At 45.1% G+C, this 24311-nt stretch overlaps 1 protein-coding gene across 4 annotated transcripts in view; it reads left to right on the forward strand.

The window, feature by feature from the left end:
* Window positions 1-24311, forward strand: part of LOC136875999 (forkhead box protein L2) — a 407368-nt gene that overhangs the window by 343282 nt on the left and 39775 nt on the right. For all 4 annotated transcript variants that reach the window (XM_068228124.1, XM_068228125.1, XM_068228126.1 and 1 more), the window contains 2 exons: window positions 3254-3431; window positions 19696-20003. In XM_068228124.1, coding sequence (XP_068084225.1) covers window positions 3254-3431; window positions 19696-20003 — 486 coding nt within the window. The remainder of the gene's footprint in view (window positions 1-3253; window positions 3432-19695; window positions 20004-24311) is intronic.

Genomic DNA, 24311 nt, shown 5'->3' on the forward strand with positions numbered 1-24311 from the left:
GTACGCCTACGCAACAGTGTAAACCGCATTAAAATCTGCTCTGCGGTTCTCGAGTTATGATAGTTAAGGCAGTGCTAAGTCGAGACGCACGAATGCTCTTTCCCTAGACAAAAACATTCAGATCGTTCTTGTGAGCGACATGTTAAAGATAGGTATGTGATCTGGAGGATTTTCTGCAAAACATTATATGCTTTCATTTCTAATGCATATAGTTTGTGGATATCTTCAACGATTTAGGCAGCGTAAGCCGAGAAATTTAAAGCGGGTAGCGTTATTTTCTTCAAGCTGTTCCGCATAAACCACTAATGCTCGGTTCTCTTTCATCACAGTACAACATTTAGTAAAAGGAATCTTTCCGTGGGGGAGGGGGAATATCCAGCCTAAAACCTTGGGTTAAATCCTAAATTGGGCATGAGCGTCAACGCCTCATACATGCGGGAAATTGGCGTTGAAAAGAAGTGGCAAGTGGAGCGACATAATTAATTATCTCGCCTAGCCCATTGTAACTGTATAGTTCTTATCACAGAATGTCTTGCAGTGGTATCACAACGATACACTAGCCCATATCGTCAACTCGGAGCGAAACCTCTTTGGAGCCAGCCTGTTCAACACTTTGGTAGGGCGGGGATTCTAAGTGAGCAACGGTGTGTCAGTGGTGATCCATGCTATTCTTGTTATACATCGCACTCAAAACCAGTTGGTACTTGAGATTTAATTCAGCATGAAATATAGTTCAGCACAGCACAGGCTATCGACCTCAAGTTTCAACCCTTCGTGGGAGAAAAAGTACTTATTGATACAAATGTCTAATTTGCAATAAAATATTTAACGTATTGCGAATAAAGAACCTAGTTTATGACTTTCAAAATCAGTTCCTTTCATAATCATCAATATAACAAATATATTGAAATGTATGTCCCTCTAAGAAGATGTAAACAAATGACATAAATTGTATTTTCATGAAATAAATATAAATCTTTCGACAGCTTGATTTGTAAATGTAATAAAATACACTTATTAAAATATTGCACAATGTAGTATTTTTATTTTAGTCCGACTCCTTGGGCAGCTTACTTCCCCTAGGTCCAGACGATCCCGGGTTCGATTCCCGGCCGGGTCTGGGATTTTAATCGCTTCTGACTCAGGGACTTGGACTTTGTGTTTGTCTCAATATTCGCGTGTGCATATTCAGACAACATACCACACTAACAACCACCACAGAAACACGTAATAGTGATTGCATCCCTCCATATAGATTTGGCGTCAGGAAGGGCATTCGGTCGTAAAACAGGGCCAAATCCAATCCACATATTTTTATACGCAGCTCGCATCCGTGACCCCATAGGTGCGGGAAAAGTTGTAGAAGTAGTATTTTACTTTGTCTGTGAATAACTGCCTTGTTCTATTATACTCTATAATCTGTATATTTTTCGTTCCGCATGATCCATGCTGGGCAGAAGGGGGTTCGATTACCACGTCAGCCATCCTCAAAGTGATTTCCCGTGGTTTCCAACTTCATCTCCAGGCAAATGCCGGGATGGTACATAACGCCTTGGCAGCTTCCTTCCCTCTTCATTGTCTATCCCTTCCAATCTCCTCATCCCCCACATGACCCCTGTTCAGCATAACTGGTAAGGCAGTCTGGGCGAGGTACTGGTCTTCCCCCCTTCCCCCAGTTGTATCCTGTAAGTTCATCCCATGTTAGGAAAACAGTATTGCTCTTATGAGAACAGAGTTGCCATATCGAACGCCTCTGCTCAAGACCATCACGGGAAAATGGCGGCAAATAAATTTGTGAAATTCAGTATTTAAGTTCAAGATACAAAGCTGAAGAAACTAAGCTTTAAATTATTTTTATGAACTAAAGGGGACGGGGGTTGTCTACAGGGGCTATTTTTGTTTTTTACAGAATCAGAGGCAAACTACGGAAAAATAAAATCCTCAGCACTGAAGTGTAAGGCAAATTGGGAGAGAAAATAGAAAAATGATATTTTTTATAGGCTCGAGGGCTGAGGGATGCATTTAATTGCATTTAATAAATTTCCCTATCCAATGCGGGGTACTAACGTGCTGTTGTATTGCTCACAAAAAGAATAGTAAGAATTAAATAATGTCGTGAAATAAAGTGGTAAAATTAAAATGCGCTTAATAAAGAAGAGCTAAATAACAAAACCAACTACAAATAAAACACACGGCAACTTTTGTCAGTACAAGTAATGCCATGACGATCGCTGCACACCACAACACCAAAACCTTCAGAAACAACTTCTGTACAGTACGAAAGTAATAGAACACACACAAATACTATGCAATATACAACCAACTCTCACTCAGTACAAGACAAGTACGCAGTGATTTAAAGCCTAGAAAACACACACGCAACAAATAAATACTGTAGATGACTTCACTACAGAAGTGAGCTGCCGGCGGTTCACAGAGTAAGGGACTACATGATGCTTGTACCAGAAGAAGGAAAAAAAAGGAAGGCAACGAAGCGTTGGCTGTTCCTGCCATTGCGCTTCCTCCCTACGAATATATTTATGAAAAATAAAATGTTATGTAGTTATTTTAATAACTAAAGGCAAAAATGTATCATCCTTGTTATGTGACTTTCATAATACATTACAAAGTACACTACAGTATAACATTCCTTAATCACGAGGAATTATGGATGTCGCAGAAGGGGTGTGTTCACTCCTTGTAGGTCCATAAGAGCAATACTCTTTTCTTAACGTGAAATGAGCTATAGACCAAAATATGTCGCGCTCCAGGACACAGCCCTTGAGGCGGTAGGGGTGGAATCCCTCACTGAGTTGGGGGGGGGGGGGAACCTACCTTGGAGAGTAAACAGATTGAATAAATAAATAAATAAATGCTCCATGCTCCAAGTAAGAAGAATGAGAATACGGAGAAACGAATTCGTTTGGTAACATTATCTCAGTGTGCTTACTGGAAGAATGCATGAAGCCTGTCTGCTTATCCGTTCTCTTATGGTACCAGCCGTCACGAGCGTTGCAAGTATCCAGTACCTAGTATCTAGTATGTACTATTCCACCAGTGTATTAGAGAGGTTTGATATTCAAACTGGCGAGCCCAAATGCCACACAATGGCGAAACTCGGTTTCTTTATGATTGAGTAACCTGACTTTTTTATTTAAATAACAGCTATGATTTGAATTATGAATTATTGTAGTGCCATGCACCAAGCTGTAATTTACCCCTTTGCGTGACGGTGCTGTTTTATGCTCCACAGTGTCAGCCTACACACACTCCCCGGAGACCGGCCCGCCTCCACCGCTCACACCCATCAAGACAGAAGCGAACCACAGCCTGGCACGAATACATCAGACTCTCGCCACTATGTCCCTTGGGAGCGCTAGTGTCACTGTGGATTCGGAAGATGAGAAGATTGCCGTCACTTCTGCCACCAGGTAAGTCTTGTAGTTTCCAAGGTGATTTCCATCCATTGCAGTACTTGTAGTACATGAATGAGCAAACCGCACACCATTTGTTAAGCAACCTGTTAAACAGAGCGAGTTGGCCGTGCGGTTAGGATCGCGCATTTGTGAACTTGATTCGGGAGATAGTGGGTTCGAACCACACTGTCGGTAACCCTGAAGATGGTTTTCTGTGGTTTCCGATTTTCATACAAGGCGAATTCTGGGGCTGTACCTTCACTAATTCACTAAGACCACGGCTTCTATCTTTCCACTCCTAGCTACTTCCTATCTCATCGTCGCGATAAGTCCTATATGGGGGCAACGTAAAGAAAATAGTTAAAAAAGAATATCCTGTAAAGGCAGAAAATATCAAATAGTTCGGAATGAACCGGTAGATGGAGACCCAGATCAATAATGGTTGTTGATTCTTAGACAAATACTGATTACAGTTTATGTGAACCCTAATTTAGACTGCAGTAAAAAAATAATAAATTACAAGATTTTATATTGAATTACATTACTTTTTTATTATTTCACTAAAATCTCGATTTATTTCAGCTGTATTTTGACTTGGCAAAGTTCAGTTGTTTACACAAACAAGTAGGCCTGAACAGGGCCTCTCAGGGTGCATGCAATGTGCACGGTGCAAAAGACGACTTCTCTTGGTTGACCAGAGTGCAGACCCCTACTCCTCGATTTGGAGCAATAGCGCCGTCTCTCTCTTTCCCCACGCTTGTCTCGCTCGCTCCCCCTGTCTCCCTCTTCCTCACTTGCTCCATGGCGCTCCAAATCCAAGCCGAATTAAGCCGAGTTGAGCCGATTTAACCGAGTAGCCCAGAGACGAAGTGTTGATCCGAGCCGAGCCGAGTGAGACCGATGCACTGTGCACAGGAACCTTGCGCCGCTGTTTGCACGCGTGAGATTTTGAGCGTTGAGAGGATCTGACCTAGAGGGACAAACTTGGCCGCTGCGCGCCATTGACAGTAATTCAGGTTTATTATATGAAAGAGTGATGAGCACACGAACATGAACCTCCTACAGTGACACCTAATGTTGTGCGAAAGTCAAGAACCACTTGAGTTAGCGAACCAGTAATTATCTATGCACTTACCAGTCGTCCGCAAAGTGGGGGACGCGTCAAGTTCGGAATTTCATATGGTAATACAAACTTCATTTCGTGTTTGAACAATTACTGCTATCCTCAGATTCTCAGTTCAATAAGTCATGCAGAAGCTCTTCCACTCCTGTTGGAAACACACTACTTAGAATTTCACAAGTGCTGACCAGAAAGGCTAGCAGTTAGACTCTGTCAGCACGAGTTCGGAGATTAGGTGCTGTCTCACGTGTTTGACGACAGCAATTACTCCAGCATCTAGTCCGGCTCCATGGTTAAATGGTTAGCGTGCTGGCCTTTGGTCAGAAGGGTCCCGGGTTCGATTCAAGGCAGGGTCGGGAATTTCAACCACCATTCGTTAATTTCGCTAGCGCGGGGGCTTGGTGTATGTGTCGTCTTCATCATCATTTCATCCTCATCACGACGCGCAAGTCGCCTACAGGTTTCAAATCAAAAACACCAACACCTGGCGAGCAGAACATGTCCTTGGACACTCCCGGCACTAGAAGCCATACGCCATTTCATTTCATTTACTCCAGCACCCTTTTATATCTGAACCGACCACCCGTGGTGCCAGCTTCAACCCATTGTAGCTTCATGTCAGTCAGCCACTTGACAATGTTGGCGCCACTACCTCGCTACGCTACGATAATAGATTCTACTTTCTCAGTCTGAAACCCATTCTCATTGTCAGTCAGCTGCTCGGACGCTTTCATTCCCCCACCCTGAGGGGGTGGGGCGGGCCACCTACAGGGTGTCGCCCTCTCCCTGGCCAGGTGTCAGTCATAGCATAGATAATGAGTGTTTTACACTGTGCGGCGTTCAGAGTATGGGCATTTAACATTTTTTATGGTAACTGTAACTCATCGTCAGGGGCATCTCGTCTTAAGGATCACACGAGCACGTTAACACCTTGGTAATCGCAAAACTCTTGAAATTTACAAGATATTGTTTGGTGAGAACAGTATTTCTGTACGTTGAAAATGAAATGCCCAGTGGCTTTGAGTACCGGGATATCCCAGGACGGGTTCGGCTCGCCAGATGCAGGTCTTTCTATTTGACTCCCGTAGGCGACCTGCGCGTCGTGATGAGGATGAAATGATGATGAAGACAGCACTTATACCCAGCCCCGGTGCCATTGGAATTAACCAATTAAGGTTAAAATCCCCTGCCCGGCCGGGAATCGAACCCGGGACCCTCCGAACCGAAGGCCAGTACACTGACCGTTCAGCCAACGAGTCGGACTTTCTGTACGTTAAGAACGTATTTACGAAGTTGTAAGTGCCGATTCACTTTTCGTTTCCATTTGAATCACGCGCCACGCCAGCCGATCACTACCCCGTTTTGAGCTACAAACTTTGGGGTATTGCATAGCTGCTTTATACCGAGCAGACCGGCTTTCAGTGCCTTCTCTAAAAGTTCTTTTCAAATCCCAAATATGGCAGGACGTATCGTGTAGTCCGTGGCAGTGGTTAATGTACAGAGCTGTTACCCCGGAGTGGTTAATTGACTAACCGCACTGCGCTGTTGGGAGTCGCACGTTGAAGCAAAGAGACGACGCTAAGCTCCTGTTAACGTAATGACCTACTGAGGCGGTGCGGAGCAACTTAGGCCTATATACAGGGTGAAGCGTAATTCGCGCACTCGGGCGTCGCAGCGCCGCGACTCCTCACATCCCAGCAATAAAAAAATGTCTCTTACAAAATTTCGTCTTGCGAGTATATTCGGCAGAAAAACGACGTTGAAGAATAGCAATCTGGCAACACTGTAACCACATGTAGGGTAACTACCTCTGTCAGAAGATGTTGGCCGTACTGTACAGTTGGTGCAGTGGATACAGTTTTGGGTTAGCATGCAGGAGGTCGAGTGGTCGAACCTGGGTTAAGGCGTATTGTGCCCTACTGGACTCTGAAGTTCCGGCCAGGCGAAAGCCGGTCTCGAACCCAGAGTACGGTAGTGAAAGAACTCACAAACGTGAGCTAGTGCACATAGTCTTACCTGAACATAATCCTCTTCACTCAGCCGGATAAGCAATCTTCTCAGGGATAACATGGGTATAACGGGGCAACAAAAGATAAACAAGAGGATATGTGACTAATCAGGTAAGAAGCGGCTAAATTAGAATAAAATAAATTATCTAACAGAAAACATCGCTGCATTCGAAGTTTAACAAACAGGGATTTATTATATAAAATTGAATTATTTACAAAGGATAGAGCTTTTCATTATGACAGGGTAAAATAACGCTGAGCCGATGACAACCAGTTCACCGCCTTCACGAAAACAGCTGTGCTGCAACAAGCATGTTCCAATAGTGTAAGTAACGAAGTTTAGAAAGATGGATATCTGCTTAAATACTCATAAACAGTGATTCCCATAAAATTTACAATGCCTCGCGCCGTCGAACCCCGGTGCTAACAAATATCACGACAAAATGTACAATGACCTGACTCGGTCACGAACCCAAGTCCCATGACGAGTAAGGCGTATAAGATACATATGCAAACAATATAAAAAGGACACACCCAACATATACACGGGTGTCAATATCAAACGGGCCAGTGTTAAAAATTAACGTAGAACAAATAGGACATAAAAAGATCTCTCCCTGCTTTCAAAACATGAAGGTCGTTTCTTCCCCCTGGCACACTTGACAAACTGCAGACGACAATAACCAATTCTCAAGCCTGTGACGTCAAGCTCAACGACCTCCACCCTCACCACTTCACTCGCGGCAGTCCCCCTAATTTATGAGCTCATCTGGGGCGGCAGGCTAAAGTCTCGCCTTTCAAAAGAAACACCTCACGTAATCTGCTGCTAAAGCCCTCTTTTAAATACACCTGGGCTATCTGCCCTCGTCTCAAAATCACCAGCAGTATCGCAAATCTTACTTACGCCTCTCATGGGCTAAATCTTGGTGCTACAAAAACACTAATCATTAAGCGATAGTCACATGGCCATACTAGGCATCTCCAAATATATCCAATAAACTCTCAATTGTGCTGGGCTCTCTCATATCAATCGCAAATCTTAATTCTGCCTATCATGGGCTCATATCTCTTAAATATTCGGACTCGCTCGCTCTATCAGTGAAGCTGGGTGGATTTACGGGTTCATTCTGGTCTCAACTAAACGAATCTACGTCTGCAGAAACAAATGCCTAAGCGATCTAAAAAAAGTACCTACCTGTTAGACTAACCTCCTATGACCAAAGGAGTTCGATCAGACCCTTGAAAATCACACGTACGTTAAAAAAAATACAATTGAAATGAAAGACACACGCTAACAAGGAATCTACAAATATCATCTACCTTAATGTACGGGGTTCGAGCTTGAGGCCTAGCTCTAATTACAAGGAAAATTCCTACCATAACTAATGTGTTGACTGACGGCCCCCATATTCCTATCTAAATTTAAATGGCATGCTTGAAACAGAATTGGAAAGCTCTGACCTTATGTTATCGCTGACATAACGGAGCGGCCTTCCCTGTGGACCACTGAATCTACCACATCATGATAGACTGCGGCGCTGGCATCAGATACTGTTGACCACTTGGAGGCATTCTTTCTTGTGTGGCGCCTTCGTACAGCTCCCTCTGTAGTTGGAAGGTGTCCCCTTCGATGTCGCGCTGATCAGGTGCTCCCAACGTTCCTGGATCGATGCCCGTTATCGTGTTGGCTTCAGCTCCTGGTTGTGGCTTCCTTGCAATGATGATGTCAAACACTCGTTCTGACTTGATGCTGGGGTAACTGAAAATAAATTCATATATTACAGACTGTCCAAACTCGATGCCTGTTTCCACTACTATCGCGTCTCACACGTCACATTAACCAAGTCTCGTTCAGAGTTTTAAACCTGGTACACAGTTTCTTCCCTATATTAGGTCCCTGTTATGTCGTTCCTTCACTCGGACAACATGTCGTTTCTGAATTCCTCTCCTGAGCCAATCTTAATTCTAGCAGTTCGTCAGTCATAACTTGACCTCACAGAAATATGAAGCTACTAGTTCATTAGTCTCCTATAAGCAGTACCTCATCTCCCCATAGCATATTCTCACAGGTAAAATCTTAAATTCAGCTGAATATTCAAGTTGATTACTTACTTCCTCGCAGATCTAGCTGTACTCGTCGTCTGTGCAGCTCGAAGACAAAGCGTTGTTCTCAGTACCAACACGCAGTATGACGACTCGTTCAAGCGGTCTTCTTGTCCAAGAATGAGCCTGATATGCCAGGAGACCTTATTTTATAATCCCGTATAGCGTCATCAAGCCGCTTGGTCGCGTGCAATCCGCGCGCGCCCGCGAAATTTTTCCCGCACTAAGTATATCATGAGCTCTAATTAACGAATGCATTAATGAATGCAGCCCTAATGCATATCAAAATCAAGCAGAAATTATACAGGTTGCAATTCTTGTCTCAAATCCAATGCAACTCCTCCGTAACCAAAGATATTAATTTAATTCTTTCTTCCCTCCTAATATAAGTTTTGCCGAGATCTGGGAAGCGTCCCCAATCTTCATCAAGAGGCTTGGCTTGGGACATAACTCCTTTTAATGGCTTTCTGGAGATTTCTCATAATGACGCTCGCGCTCACTTCACACACGAACGCTTCTTCTGGACTCCTTTATGACATTTACTGTAAGACACTGGCTTCGTGGGTGGCCTCGTGTGATTCCAATATCCAATACTCAAATTAATACAATTGTCCCAATGAACAGTATGGTTCAGTATGTTTTTTTATTTCGTAAATGTAGTCCAACCGCCTCTGTGGTGTAGTGGTTAGCGTGATTAGCTGCCACCCCCGGAGGTCCGGGTTCGATTGCCGGCTCTGCCACGAAATTTGAAAAGTGGTATGAGGGCTGGAACGGGGTCCACTCAGCCTCGGGAGGTCAACTGAGTAGAGGTGGGTTCGATTCCCACCTCAGCCATCCTCGAAGTGGTTTTCCGTGGTTTCACACTTCTCCTCCAGGCGAATGCCGGGATGGTACCTAACTTAAGGCCACGGCCGCTTCCTTCCCTCTTCCTTGCCTATCCCATCCGATTTCCCCATCCCTCCACAAGGCCCCTGTTCAGCATAGCAGGTGAGGCCGCCGGGGCGTGGTACTGGTCATTCTCCCCAGTTGTATCCCCCGACCAAGAGTCTGAAGCTCCAGGACACTGCCCTTGAGGCGGTAGAGGTGGAATCCCTCGCTGAGTCCGAGGGAAAAACCGAACCTGGAGGGTAAACAGATGATGATGATGATGAAATGTAGTCCAGGTGGTATGGTATCTGGCATCTTAATCGTCAACAGCGATTGCAGTGGGCCCTCTAGAAACCATTTGCACTTACATACCACGATCCTAGAAATGGACGAACAATCGTTTTCATTGGTCAGCTTGAAAGGCGCCCTTTCCACGTCGTGGGCGTGAATTTATTCCCACCACTTTATCTACTAGATGTGAAACCTGTTTTTTTCAGCTATCTATTTCTTATTAGTCTAACCAGGTACGGTATTTGTTGTTTCAGCGTTACAAAATGTTGTAAATGTAGGATACATGTGACCTCAGAAACGGTGTCTTACTGTAATACAGTATGTAATGTCAGATGGAAATTAGCAAATAAAAAATGCGCCACAACCCAGGATCGAACCATCGACCTCCTGCATGCCAACCAAAAGCTCTACCCAGTGCACCAACTGTACAGCACGACGAGAACGTGCTGACAGCTGTAGTTACCCTACATATGGTTACAGTGTTGCCAGATTGCTACTCTTCAAAGTCCGTTTTCTACCGGTTATACTCGCAAGACGAAAATTTGTAAGAGACATTTTTTTATTGCTGGCATGTGAGGAGTCGCGCTGCGACGCCCGAGTGCGCGAATTACGCTTCACCCTGTATAGGATTGTTTTATCCACTGTCAGCTCTGTGTGAACACGCGACGCCACTGCTTATCATCATAATCATGAACAAGTGGCTGGTTCACGCTGGTAAAAGGCGGCCCGTGAAAGTATTTCGTCGAGTGCATGTTCTCCTAGGAATTCCGGCTCCATGGCTAAATGGTTAGCGTGCTGACCTTTGGTCACAGGGGTCCCGGGTTCGATTCCCGGCAGGGTCGGGAATTTTAACCATATTTGGTTAATTTCGCTGGTACGGGGGCTGGATGTATGTGCTGTCTTCATCATCATTTCATCCTCATCACGATGCGCAGGTCGCCTACGGGAGTCAAATCAAAAGATCTGCATCTGGCAAGCCGAACATGTCCTTGGACACCCCCGGCACTAAAAGCCATACGCCATTTCATTTCATTTCTCCTAGGGAAGGACAGGTTGCGAATGTAGTTCTATGTTCACTTTCCACATGTGCTTCAGTTATCGTGAGTAAGGTTAATTGTTCAACAACAACAAAAAAGTGTGCAAATATCAACATGATTATCTAAAACTAGGTTTCAGTAACTTTGTTGTGAATAACCAGCAACGGCCACAATGTGCTCTTTGCTTGGATACTTTAGCCAACGAGAGTTTGAAACTTACAAGGCAATTGCAGACAAAATATCCAGTGCATGTGAGCAAACCTATCGATGTTTTAAACGCCATCAGCAACAATTGAAAGTCTTCCTCTTATAATTCTTATTCTTTTTCCACTGATTTTCCCACACTGTGAGGTCGCGGGTGCGATGAAATGAAATGGCGCATGGCTTTTAGTGCCGGGAGTGTCCGAGGACAAGTTCGGCTCGCCAGGTGCCGGTCTTCTGATTTGACGACCGTAGCCGACCTGCGCGTCTTGATGAGGATGAAATGATGATGACGACACATACACCCAGCCCCTGTGCAAGCGAAATTAACCAATGATGGTTAAAATTCCCGACCCTGCCTGGAATCGAACCCGGGACCGTTGTGACCAAAGGCCAGCACGCTAACCATTCAGCCACGGAGCCGGACCTCCTCACCCAATTTCATTCACATCATCTTCATGAGCTCCTCGACTGAGGTTGGCGTCAGGAAGGACATCCAGCCGTAAAAACACGCCGTGTAACTTCATCTCTCTCATGCGCGACCCCTGAGAGGAAACGGGAATGAGGGTTAAACAAACGAACATACTTTAACAGTTTTAACATTACCAAAACCAAACCCCATGGCGCAACAGCCCCGAAGGGCCATAGCCAACCAAGCGAGCGCTGCTCAGCCTAAAGGCCTGCAGATTATGAGGTGTCGTGTGGTCAGCACGACGAATTCTCTCGACAGTTATTCTTGGCTTTCTAGTCCGGGGCCGCCATCTTACAACCAGATAGCTACTCATATAGTAATCACATAGGCAGAGTGGACCTCGAACCGCCCCTCAGATTCAGGTAAAAATCCCTGACTTGGCCGGGAATTGAACCCGGGGCGTCCGAGTAAGAGGCAAGCACGCTACCCCTACACCGCGGGGCCGGCGGTTTTAACATACCGGTATGTGAAAAAGTAAATTTCAATTCCCCACACAGACAAGTGATTATCAGTTGCTATTCTGTTATTATGGAAACCTCAAAATTGTAGTTACCAGCTTCATAATGTGATTGCGGATGCTAAAGATGCTTGTAGAGTTGTAACTCTATTAATATCTACTGTGTAAAGGGCTAAAGTTAGGGTGCACACAGGAGTTGTGAGAATGTATTTATACCTACGCTCGCCTAGAACAGGAGTCTTCAACAAATCTTCATGGATCACTAGCCATTTTGAAGAAAATACCTGCTTAAATTACAACACGACTATTGAGCCGTGTGACGGTTATTATTTCAGACTAATGACAGAAGTCTATCAATGGCTATGGCTGACACGGTGAAATAATGTGCCTTTATATGTGAATAGGCTACACGCTGTCCAGGGCAGAATTGCACAAGAGATCCTTTCGTACTTAGGCCTGCATGAAAATAACAAAGAATCCAGAATATCCGAGATGAAAATGGAAGGCTCTATTTATTTATTTATTTATTTATTTATTTATTTATTTATTTATTTATTTATTTCGTTCCTAACCTGCTTACCCTCCAGGGTTAGTTTTCCTCTCGCACTCAGCGAGGGATCCCACCTCTACCGCCTCAAGGGCAGTGTCCTGGAGCTTCAGACTCTGGGTCGGGGATACAACTGGGGAGGATGACCAGTGCCTCGCCCAGGCGGCCTCACCTGCTATGCTGAACAGTGGCCTTGGTGGGGGATGGGAAGTTTGGAAGGGATAGACAAGGAAGAGGAAAGGAATCGGCCGTGGCCTTAAGTTGGGTACCATCCCGGCATTTGCCTGGAGGAGAAGTGGGAAACCACGGAAAACCACTTCCAGGATGGCTGAGGAGGGAATCGAACCCCCCTCTACTCAGTTGCCCACCCGAGGCTGAATGGAGCCCGTTGCAGCCCTCGTACCACTTTTCAAATTTTGTGGCAGAGCCGGGAATCGAACCCGGGCCTCCGGGGGTGGCAGCTAATCACACTAACCACTACACCACAGAGACGGGCCCTATTTATTTATTTATTTATTTATTTATTTATTTATTTATTTATTTATTTATTTATTTATTTATTTATTGTTTTATATGGCGGGACTCAGGCTATGAAGCCTGCTATTCTGTCCGACGATACATACACCTACATGAAGAGTTAAATATACACTAAATAAATTATCTACAATTTAATATATTAAGGTATCAATTAAATGTTTTAATTAACCTAATAACTTAGCTATGATCTAAACCTACTATGTTATGAATAATTATTATTATTTATTAACTAGGTTTGACTGAGTTTCTTAAAGCGGATTTGGTTTGACACGCTCCTAATTTCAGCAGGTAGCGAATTCCAAATTCGGCTGGCGGCAACTACAAATGATCTACTGTAGCCAGTTGAACAGTGAATGGGAATGCTTAGTACTGAGTTGGATGATGATCTGGTAGGAATACTAGAAGGTGATGCTAAACAATGGAATTGTGTGGCAATGTATTTAGGAGTGTTAAGGTTCAGTATACGATGAAGACGGTTTCGGCTCGCCAGGTGCAGGTCTTTCAATTTGACTTCCGTAGGCGACCTGCGCGTCGTGATGAGGATGAAATTATGATGAAGACAACACATACACCCAGCCTACGTGCCATTAGAATTAACCAATTAAGGTTAAAATCCCCGACCCGGCCGGGAATCGAACCCGGGACCCTCTGAACCGACGGCCAGTACGCTGACCGTTCAGCCAACTCAGTATACGATGTAACAGTGTGTAAATGTCGTCGCTCTCTTAAGCGTAGCCATGAAAGTCTATCGAGCTTTTGGAGCTTGATGGAAAATTTAATATTGGCATTACCATACTTTGGATAAGCAGTTTTCTTACATTTTGCAGGGGTAAATCTCTGAGTTCCTTAAAAGAATGTAAGGAATAAAACACTCGCTGACATATACCTATTACATTATCGTTCCAGCTAAGGTTTTTATCCATTATCATCCTTAAGTTTTAACTGTGTCTTTGAATTGTGACTGAGTGCCTCTTAATGTTATTGAGTGCATATGCAAATCTGTGAGACGTGCGTGGGTTTTTTAGGTAGTTAAAAGAATACACTGCGATTTTTTGCTTTAGATAGCGAACTCGGAAGAACTGCTGTTTCAGCCATCTACCTGTGTCATTATGCTAACAACTTGTACCCATAATGTTAAAAGAAGCGTTTTGACAGATAGGCCACTGCATGGTGTTGCCACATTCCTACATTTCTTTCTACTTCCCTTCGCTTCCGAATCACTTGTTCGTTCATATCGCTGTATTTTGTTGTGCGTAACTCAGAAGTGAGAGGTTTGGCAACTTCAAGCAACACGAGCCGGCCAGCAAGCTAATCTCCATGGCAACCGCAGTGCGTCCGCCCTCGTTTCCATGGCAACCATACACCCTACTTCCTTGTCACCACCCAGTCAGCCAGAAAACGTATCTCACTCGAAGAACTGTCCGAACACATCTTTCAGTATTACGACTACAGTTAAGCACCGCTTGTCGCTGACAGATGGCTGAAGAAGCATATACAGTATATTCTCATCGTATTACCTGCACAGAGTTTCTTGTGAGGAGATCAACTTACAATTCTAAACACCGGTTTGTGGCCTAAGAGTGACGCCGTGTCAAAATTATTTGTAATGAAATGTTTAATTTAAATAAGTACATTCGCCATAGAGTGTCGGCCCCGTGGTGTACGTGTAGCGTGCCTGCCTCTTACCCGAAGGCTCCGAGTTCGATTTCCGGCCAGGTCAGGGATTTTTACCTGGATCTGAGGGCTGGTTCGAAGTCCACTCAGCCTATGTGATTACAATTGAGGAGTTATCTGGCGGTGAGATAGTGGCCCCGGTGTAGAAAGCCAAGAATAACGGCCGAGAGGATTCGTCGTGCAGACCACGCGAAACCTCATAATCTGCAGGCCGTCGGGCTGAGCAACGGTCGTTTGGAAGGCCATGGTCCTTCGGGTCTCTCGTGCAAAATATACAAAATATAAGAGAGTTCTTCAAAATAAATTTAACAATGCTACAAAAAATAAGAAATGAAATACAAATGAGAATAAACAAATTAAACGTAAAAACCGTCAGAATAATACTGTCTGAAAAGGGGGAAGATAAATTCCAAAAAAAAAATAATAATAATAAAAGCAAATGTTTATAAAACACAAACAAAAATATTTTAAACAATTAGTTACGTAGCAATTCCGCCTCTGCGGTGTAGTGATTAGTGTAATTAGCTACCAACCCCGGAGGCCCGGGTTCGATTCCCTGCTCTGCCACGAAATTTGAAAAGTGGTACGAGGGCTGTAACGGTGTTCACTCAGCCTCGGGAGGTCAAATGAGTAGAGGTGGGTTCGATTCCCACCCCAGCGATCCTGGAAGTGGTTTTCCGTGTGGTTTCCCACTTCTCCTCCAGGCAAATGCCGAGATGGTAGCTAACTTAAGACCACGGCCGTTTCCTTCCTTATTCCCGGTCTATCCCTTCCAATCTTCCCATCCCCCGCAAGGCCGCTGTTCATCATAGCAGGTGAGGCCGCCTGGGCGAGGTACTGGCCATCCTCCCCAGTTGTAACCCCCGACCAAAGTCTGAAGCTCTAGGACACTGCCCTTGAGGCGGTAGAGGTGGGATCCCTCGCTGAGTCCGAGGGAAAAGCCAACCCTGGAGGGTGAACGTATTAAGAAAGAAAGAAAGAAAGAAAGACAGAAAGAAAGTTACGCAGCAAAACAAAAGATAAACCATAATTAAAGAGAGTCTTCGTGCGTGCGTGCGTGCGTGCGAGAACGTTTTCACCTGAAGGGTTACGCCCTCCCTCTGGCCGTGAGCTTGGGTGGGGTTGAGGAGATTTGATAGACGAAGGAGAGGGGAAAGGAGATGTGTAATGAAGGAGTGGGGCAAATAGGGGCCTCTTGGTTAAGTTGTTTTTTTTTTTTTTTTTTTTTTTTTTTTTTTTTTTTTTTTTTTTTTTTTTTTTTTTTTTTTTTTACAAAAGAGATTAGTCTTTATTGAGCAGAGATATAATACAAAAATTTATGGCGCTGTTACAATTTACAGGTTCGGTGGGAAGGTATAGTAGGGACTGTTAATGTAGGGTTGGGAAAAGATGAAATGAAGGGAAGCTGTGATGTGAGCGATGGAGGTTGTTAGAAGACGGAATAGGTCTACTATCGGCTGATGGGGTGGGAGGAGGGGTGTTTGGGGAGCAGGTAGGTAGACGGTTTGCGGGGGTGGGGTGGGTGGCCGGGGGCGGCGTTGCGAGTTAGTAGGAGGGGGGCGCATGGAATGGGGTGGGGAGCGAGAGTGTTCCACTCGATGGTGCTGGTTGCGAATTAGGACTCCGGTGGATATCAGCTGACATACTACTTCTTCTGAGGGAAGTTGTAGCCGCACCATGAATGTTGGTCCTTTGACGTTGTGTATGCGATATGCGCGGCAGGCTGGTATTCCTGCTGTTTGAAGTTCTCGGAGTATTTCTGCTTCTGTGATGGCTGGATCTACGCCTCGAAGAACACAGCTTGGTGGTGGTAGTTGCTGAGGTGTCGGAGTTGCGGTGGTGGCTGCGTTTCCTCGTGTGGCTGGTTGTGTTGCGCTGGTTGCATCGGTAAGGGTGGTAGGGGGTTGCTGGGTACTGGGTGGTGTGGAACTGAAGGAAGTGATGTAGGATGATATTAGAGGAGAAGGGTGGCTGGACGTGGTACTAATGGTGGTCGTATAAGAAGGAGTAAAGGCCGAAGTGGTGATGGTGGTAGTAGTGGTGGTTGTGGGGAGGATGGCTTTGGGAGGTGGCGGGGGCTGGTGTTCATTGACATAGGGAGCGATGCTAGGGTCATGGAAGAGCTGCTGCACTATGTACTCCAGATTGGGCTCCACTTTGTGGCGTTTGTTCTGGATGATTACGCCGTTGTTTACCTCATCTTATTGGCTGTGAACTGATGCCAGAACGTGCGTGGACGGTGAGTAGGTGGAATGTTGTAGGAGCCTGATGACATCGTGGACTGGGGCGCCGGTGATACGGAGTTCGTTGAGAATGTCCTTTTCAATAAGAGCGGTGTCCACGCCTGAGATAATGCAGGAGAACATGTTGTAGGGGAGGCGACTGCCAACGAGGCGTCTGCCTATTTATTGTTTATTGGGCCGACTGAGTCGCGAATACAGGTGAGGGCCACCCAGCCGAAAAAATGTCGAGGCGTGTTGGTTTATTCCCACTTCTGAGAGGTCGATGAAAGACCGAGAGAGTCTTCTAACTTCTGAGCTACTCAGCCTGTTTGTTTTGCTTAGCGCGTTAATGAGATAAACGTTGAAATATTATTTTTGTACTATTTTCTTTACGTTGCACCGACACAGATTGATCTTACGGGAACGATGGCAAAGGGAACGGCCAGGATTGGGAAGGAAGCGACCGTGGCCTTAATTACGGTGCAGCCCCAGGATTTGCCTGGTGTGAAAACGGGGAAAATGCAAACAACCATCTTCAGGGCTACCGGCAGTGGGGTTTGAACTGACTAGCTTCCGAATTAAAGCTGATATCTACGTGACCCTAACAGCCCAGTCACTTGCTCGATTATAATAATAATAATAATAATAATAATAATAATAATAATAATTAGAAGTAGTAGTAGTATAAACGGGAAGCAACAGGCATCACAATAGTTATAAATATTGCCAGTAGAGCTGTAATGAAATAGGAACAACGGAAGGAGTGTACTCAGCAAGGGCAGATAAAGACTTAGAAATGAACTCCACAGATGGAGCTATATGTGCGCAACCGGCTTCGGAGATTAGGTCAATGGGGCGGTGAAAGAGGAAAGTTTTTTTTTTTTTTTTTTTGCTAGGGGCTTTACGTCGCACCGACACAGATAGGTCTTATGGCGACGATGGGATAGAAAGGCCTAGGAGTTGGAAGGAAGCGGCCGTGGCCTTAATTAAGGTACAGCCCCAGCATTTGCCTGGTGTGAAAATGGGAAACCACGGAAAACCATCTTCAGGGCTGCCGACAGTGGGATTCGAACCCACTCTCTCCCGGATACAAGCTCACAGCCGCGCGCCTCTACGCGCACGGCCAACTCGCCCGGTAAGAGGAAAGGTTACCGTGGACGCTAAGAAAGTGAGAGAGACGTCAAGTCTGCGACCGTTAGACTCAGTTTTCAATGATATTAGAATAAAGAGGTGTGAAACTAAACGAATGGACACAGCTAGTTGCAAATAGAGGATTTTGGAGGCGCTTAGCTGATTCACAGAGACTAGCACCTTGAATGGTTAAATACATAACGTAAATAATATAAAACGAAGTACAGGCTAACCTCTAGAAACACCGTATGAATTTCGATGCAGTTTTCATCATTGTATAGATAATTTATAAAGGAAAGTTTAGGTATATGGAACCCATTACTTTCAGGAGGTTAAAACCGCGTGCCATTCTCTATATACTTGGTAACGTCACATTCAAACAATAAGAAGAAGATTCCCGTGGTGAATACTTTAGAAGCACTCGCACAAAAGAATATTTCAAGAGCAAGACCATCCGAAAACTACAGTGTCAGTCCTAAACAATCGGCCCCACTCGTAAACGAATGGGCTACATCAAAACATTTCAAAATTACATTTTAAAAATATATCACGTCCGCCTCTGTGGTGTAGTGGTTAGTGTGATTAGCTGCCACCCCCAGAGGCCCGGGTTCGATTCCCGGTTCTGCCACGAAATTTGAAAAGTTGTTCGAGTGCTGGAACGGGGTCCACTCAGCCTCGGGAGGTCAACTGAGTGGAGGGGGGTTCGATTCCCTCCTCAGCCATCCTCGAAGTGGTTTTCCGTGGTTTTCCACTTCTCCTCCAGGCAAATGCCGGGATGGTACCTAACTTAAGGCCACGGGCGCTTCCTTCCCTCTTCCTTGTCTATCCCTTCCAATCATCCCATCCCCCGCAAGGCCCCTGTTCAGCATAGCAGGTGAGGCCGCGTGGGCGAGGTACTGGTCATCCTCCCCAGTTGTATCCCACGACCCAGAGTCTGAAGCTCCAGGACACTGCCCTTGAGGTGGCAGAGGTGGGATCCCTCGCTGAGTCCGAGGGAAAAACCAACCCTGGGGGGTAAGCAGATGAAGAAGAAGAGGAAGATTAACATAAAATTTAATAAACCTCCCGAACAGGAAGAGCTGGGATGAGGCTACCTAACTCAATTATTGTTCGAAAGTGTTGCATATCACCAGCCTATCAGAACTTATAGAATGACCGTCTAATTCTACGAAAACTAGAAAAGTCACACCACATAAGTTTGGTCCCGGTAGGTACCTCAATAGATTTTCATTGAGTACATTGAGAATAGGTTAGAATTTTAAGAAAAGTCAGGTATCCTTGAGAGGAATTTTTCAAGAATTGAAGTGACCGAAGAATGAGATGTTAGCTGAACCGTACTCAACTGTCCCCATCCAGGCAAACTGCAAACACTTTCAGTATTCGTGCAAGATTTCAAATATCTGGTATATCCAAGGATAGGGCTCAGGACTTTGGCGATCTGAGTCTGAAAGTGTAACCCCAAAGCATGAAATTATTATTATTATTATTATTATTATTATTATTATTATTATTATTATTAATGATCAAGTGGCTTAGAATGGTAGGAATGTCTTATGTATTTGTAAAAATGTTTTTAATTGGTATAATACGATGTATTGTATTTGTCTGTAGTTCTGTCAGTACGACATCGAGCAACGCAACTCCCAGTTCGACAAGCACGACGTCGCCAGCATCAGATCCGAACACGAAGCCACCGTTCTCTTACGTGGCCCTGATCGCCATGGCCATCCAGAACAGCGCGCACAAGCGGGCCACACTCTCCGAGATCTATGCCTACATCACGTCCAAGTTTCCATATTTTGAACGGAACAAGAAGGGGTGGCAGAATTCCATTCGTCACAATCTGTCCCTCAACGAATGTTTCGTGAAAGTACCACGAGAGGGTGGTGGAGAGCGCAAGGGCAATTACTGGACGCTAGGTGAGTAAGATGTATTCCCATTAACCCATAACTAGGGCTCGGAATTTGAAGATTTACAAATTGCCTAAACAAGACCTATAAGAACTGGCCAAAAGAAAGTAAAAATTTGATGCAAATAAATTCCTCATTTTAGTTTTAATTATATTTTCAATTAAGGAATATTATGTTTAAAACTCCAAAATTCTGCTGGTATGCAAAATACAGTGCAAAATTACATGAGTGAAATACTGCTTTCATATATTATACAGCGTGATTCAGCCGCCCTTTCCAATGTAGTTTTATGTAACCCACAATGTTCATTCCGTCCTGAAAAAACCTGACCCGCCGGTACGCTCAGACAACACAAGCGGATATCTAGGTATTTACCGCCTCACCATGATAGGACGCAGTAAAGTTATACTCGTGTTAAACACCGGAAGATATGCGTGTGCCTTCTAAATCATATGAACCTGACACACCGGCGAAACACTAAATTGATATTGTGACCGCAGTACACCTAATACATGTTATAAGCTGTCCAGTGCGCTGTAGGGAAACGTAGTGTAGTTGGTCAAGTCGTGACGGAGCGGGATTGCATGAAAGGTAAAAGGTTCGAGTCCCGGGCAAAGATTACAAATTTCCGAAATATTTCTTCAATACGTACCGCACGCAATATAAGTTCAATACCCGCTTTCATGTAAATTGTGTGTGAATTAATGTGTTTGTGGCCCTAAGAAGTGCCGATTAGTTAGCAGGCCGGACATATACAGATAGGAAATAATAGGAACACAACTGCCCTGATGTTTTATCGCAGAAAATGTTCGATGTGATGACCGTTTTGGTTTATCCACATTCGGGCCCGGTGTCCAATAGATCGTCTTGCGCGCTGAAGCATTCCAGGTGTAATTACTCGACAGGCGTCCGCGATGAGTTGCCGTAGCTGGTCAGGGTTTTCCGGCGCTTGAGTGTAAACGGCGTTCTTCAAATGTTCCCACAAGGAGTCTAATGGCGTTAAATTCGGTGATCTTGTGGGCCAGGAAACAGGGCCTCCTCGTCCAATCAACTTACCTGGCAGTTCCTCGTTCAGGTGGTTACGAACGGGCAAAGTCGAAAGTGGTGGAGCTCCATCCTGTTGCACCCACATCGTCAAACGACGGTGCAAGGGCACATCCTCCAGCAGCAGTGGGAGTTCCTTACGCAGAAAGTGCAGGTAGCGTGGGCACGTCCAATGGCCCTCAAAGAAATATGGTCTAATCAGGCGATCCCCCAAGATTCCACACAAAACATTCACTCGCCTGTCGCACCCAGTGAGAACTGTCCGGACTCCAATAGTGCATATTGTGGCGATTGACGTTCCCATTATTGTGGAAGCGCGATTCCTCCGAGAACAAGATATGCGATAAGAATGCTGCTTCAATGTCCAGCCTGCCTAATAGCCACAGACAGAACTACATTCGAGCTTCGAAATCCTTGCCATGGAGATCTCGGTGTAGCTCAAAATGGTATGGGTGAAATGTATCTTCATGCAGTATTCGCCAGACGGACGGCTTGCTGGTATTCACCTGTCGTGTAGTCGCCCTTTTACTGATGTGTGGATTATTACGAGCTGCCTACATAATGGCCTCTTCTGTTTCACCCGATGTAACGGGCCTAGCTGGTTAGCAATCACGCCTGTTGTCCTTAGGCGTCTTTCAAGCAGCCGGGTGTCGCCTGTCGGGATACCGTTCCTGGTATAGTCGTAATGCCTTGCACTCCTTTTGTCTTGCTTCCCCATAAATGAGGAGCATGTAAAGGTATCCCTCTGTGGGTGGAAGACATGTCGAATGACAGCAAAGATTACAGTACATTCATGCCGTAACCAGCGGAGTATGCGCAATGCGCAAGATAATAATACTTTTGTTTGGCTATTTCTAGCCGAGTGCAGCCCTTGTAAGGCAGACCCTCCGATGAGAGTGGGCGGCATCTGCCATGAGTAGGTAACTGCGTGTTAATGTAGTGGAGGATAGTCTTATGTGTGGTGTGTGAGTTGCAGGTATGTTGGGGACAGCACAAACACCCAGGCCCCGGGCCAATGGAATTAACCAATGAAGGTTAAAATCCCCGACCTATCCAGTAATCGGGAGATAGTGGATTCGAACCCCACTGTCGGCAGCCCTGAAGATGGTTTTCCGTGATTTCCCATTTTCACACCAGGCAAATGCTGGGGCTTTACCTTAATTAAGGCCACGGCCGCTACCTTCCAATTCCTAGGCCTTTCCTATCCCATCGTCGCCATAAGACACATCTGTGTCGGTGCGACGTAAAACAAATAGCAAAAAATCCCCGACCCGGCCGGGAATCGAACCCGGAACCCTCTGAACTGAACACCAGTACGCTCACCATTCGGCTAACGAGTCGGTCAGTGCACAATATGAATAACAGCGTCATTCTACTGATTGAATGTGGCAAACGTGGGCCTGTGTTTACGTAGTCAAACATCATTCCGATGCAAAAATATTCGAACCATGCAGGATTCGAGCCGCCACTGGCACATTCCGTCGACTGCTAGGCGAACGCCTAACCACATATACTACGCTACACTGCTGGAAACACGCTGGCAGCACGACGAGAGCAGCGTACATACGCCATCCGGTTCGGTGGTGTTTAAGACATTTTACTGCACTGTTACCTGGTGTTATGCATTGATTCCCTTCTTCGTTACACCCAGCACGACACATCAACAGAGTTTCATGGTAAAAGGATGTTGCTGAATGATTTCAAGACGTCATGTTTTGCGAACGGATGATATAACACTTCGCCAGGGTTCAGAATCGTGTACAAAATGTGCTCACTGAACATCAGTACCAAACAGTACGTCTGCAGGGGAACAGCGCCCCTATAACCACGCGCACGTTAGTTGGGCTGCAGCAAACGATATGGGAAGGGGCTGCTGAATCACACTCTATATTTCTTACGAACATATTTTTTTAAATCCGTGTTTGTTAAAAAACTACTTGCAGAATTTCGATTGAAATATTTTTCCACCTAAAATGAAATCAACCGGGTGAGCTGACCGTGCGGTTTGGGGCGCGCGGCTGTGAGCTTGCATCCGGGAGACAGTGGGTTCGAATCTAACTGTCGGCAACCCTGAAGATGGTTTTCCGTGGTTTCCCATTTTCACACCATACAAATGCTGGAGATGTACCTTAATTAAGGCCACGGCCGCTTCCTTCCAACTCCTAGGCCTTTCCTGGCCCATCGTCGCCGTAAGACCAATCTGTGTCGGTGCGACGTAAAACCAGTAGCAAAGAAAATGAAATCAGCGAACCCGTGATGGACATCCTGGAGAAAGAAATTGAAATCCGTATAACTAGAATCATGTTTGTCTTAACCATGCACGGGTTACAGAAATTGAAATTCAGAAACCTTACCTCAGGTGGCTTTGCAGTATATCACAATAGCTAACTCCAGGTTCTCAGGTGTGGAGCATCGATGGTGTTCGGACAGTACGTCGCGAAACATCGAGAAACTACTGTCCATGTCAATGGATATTAAGGGTCTATACTTGAAGAAAGTGAAATTTTCCTCTTCGAAAATATCCACATCACAATTTTCTCCTTTCAATAATTCACTTCTCTTGCCATCATTGATTTGATAACCCTGATATTCTTCAAACACTAGTTCTTTCTTAATCTGTTTACCCTCCAGGGTCGGTTTTCCCCTCGGACCTCTACCACCTCATGGGCAGTGTCCTGGATTCTGAGACTTCGGGTCGGGAGATGAAACTGGGGAGGATGAGCAGTACTTCGCCCAGGCAGCCTCACCTGCTATGCTTAACAGGAGCCTTTTTGAGGGTTGGAAAGATTCGAAGGGATAGACAAGGAAGGGGGAAGGAAGCGGCCGTGGCCTTAAGTTAGGTAATGTGACCTATACTGGCATCCTAGTCCTAATTCTTATCAAGTTCCACGTTGGACCGATAAAAATATAGGTATAACCATCGCGCTGTACTTCCTCTCAATTTGCCTCATGTTGTAGTACTAATTTAATATGTTGTTGCCCGCGCTATATTTCCTCTTAAATGCTACTAATTAACTATACGAAATCGGGGACGGATATACAGATCAAGCGCAGTGGTTGCATGTCAATGTTTAGTCAGTATCTCAGGGTAAAAACATCTATATATATTCAATAATACTATCTACCTTCGCAAGTTCCGTTGAAGAGGGTGTATTTGTTCAATAAGTTACTCATTTTCTCCGAAATCCTATCGTAAAATCAATATGAGCCTCTAAATATACCATGACTCCGAAATACTAGTCTATACATTATCTTATAACTAATCTTCCTATC

The sequence above is a fragment of the Anabrus simplex genome, chromosome 6 (genome assembly GCF_040414725.1).
Source record: "Anabrus simplex isolate iqAnaSimp1 chromosome 6, ASM4041472v1, whole genome shotgun sequence".
NCBI classification, from domain to species: Eukaryota; Metazoa; Arthropoda; class Insecta; order Orthoptera; family Tettigoniidae; genus Anabrus; species Anabrus simplex.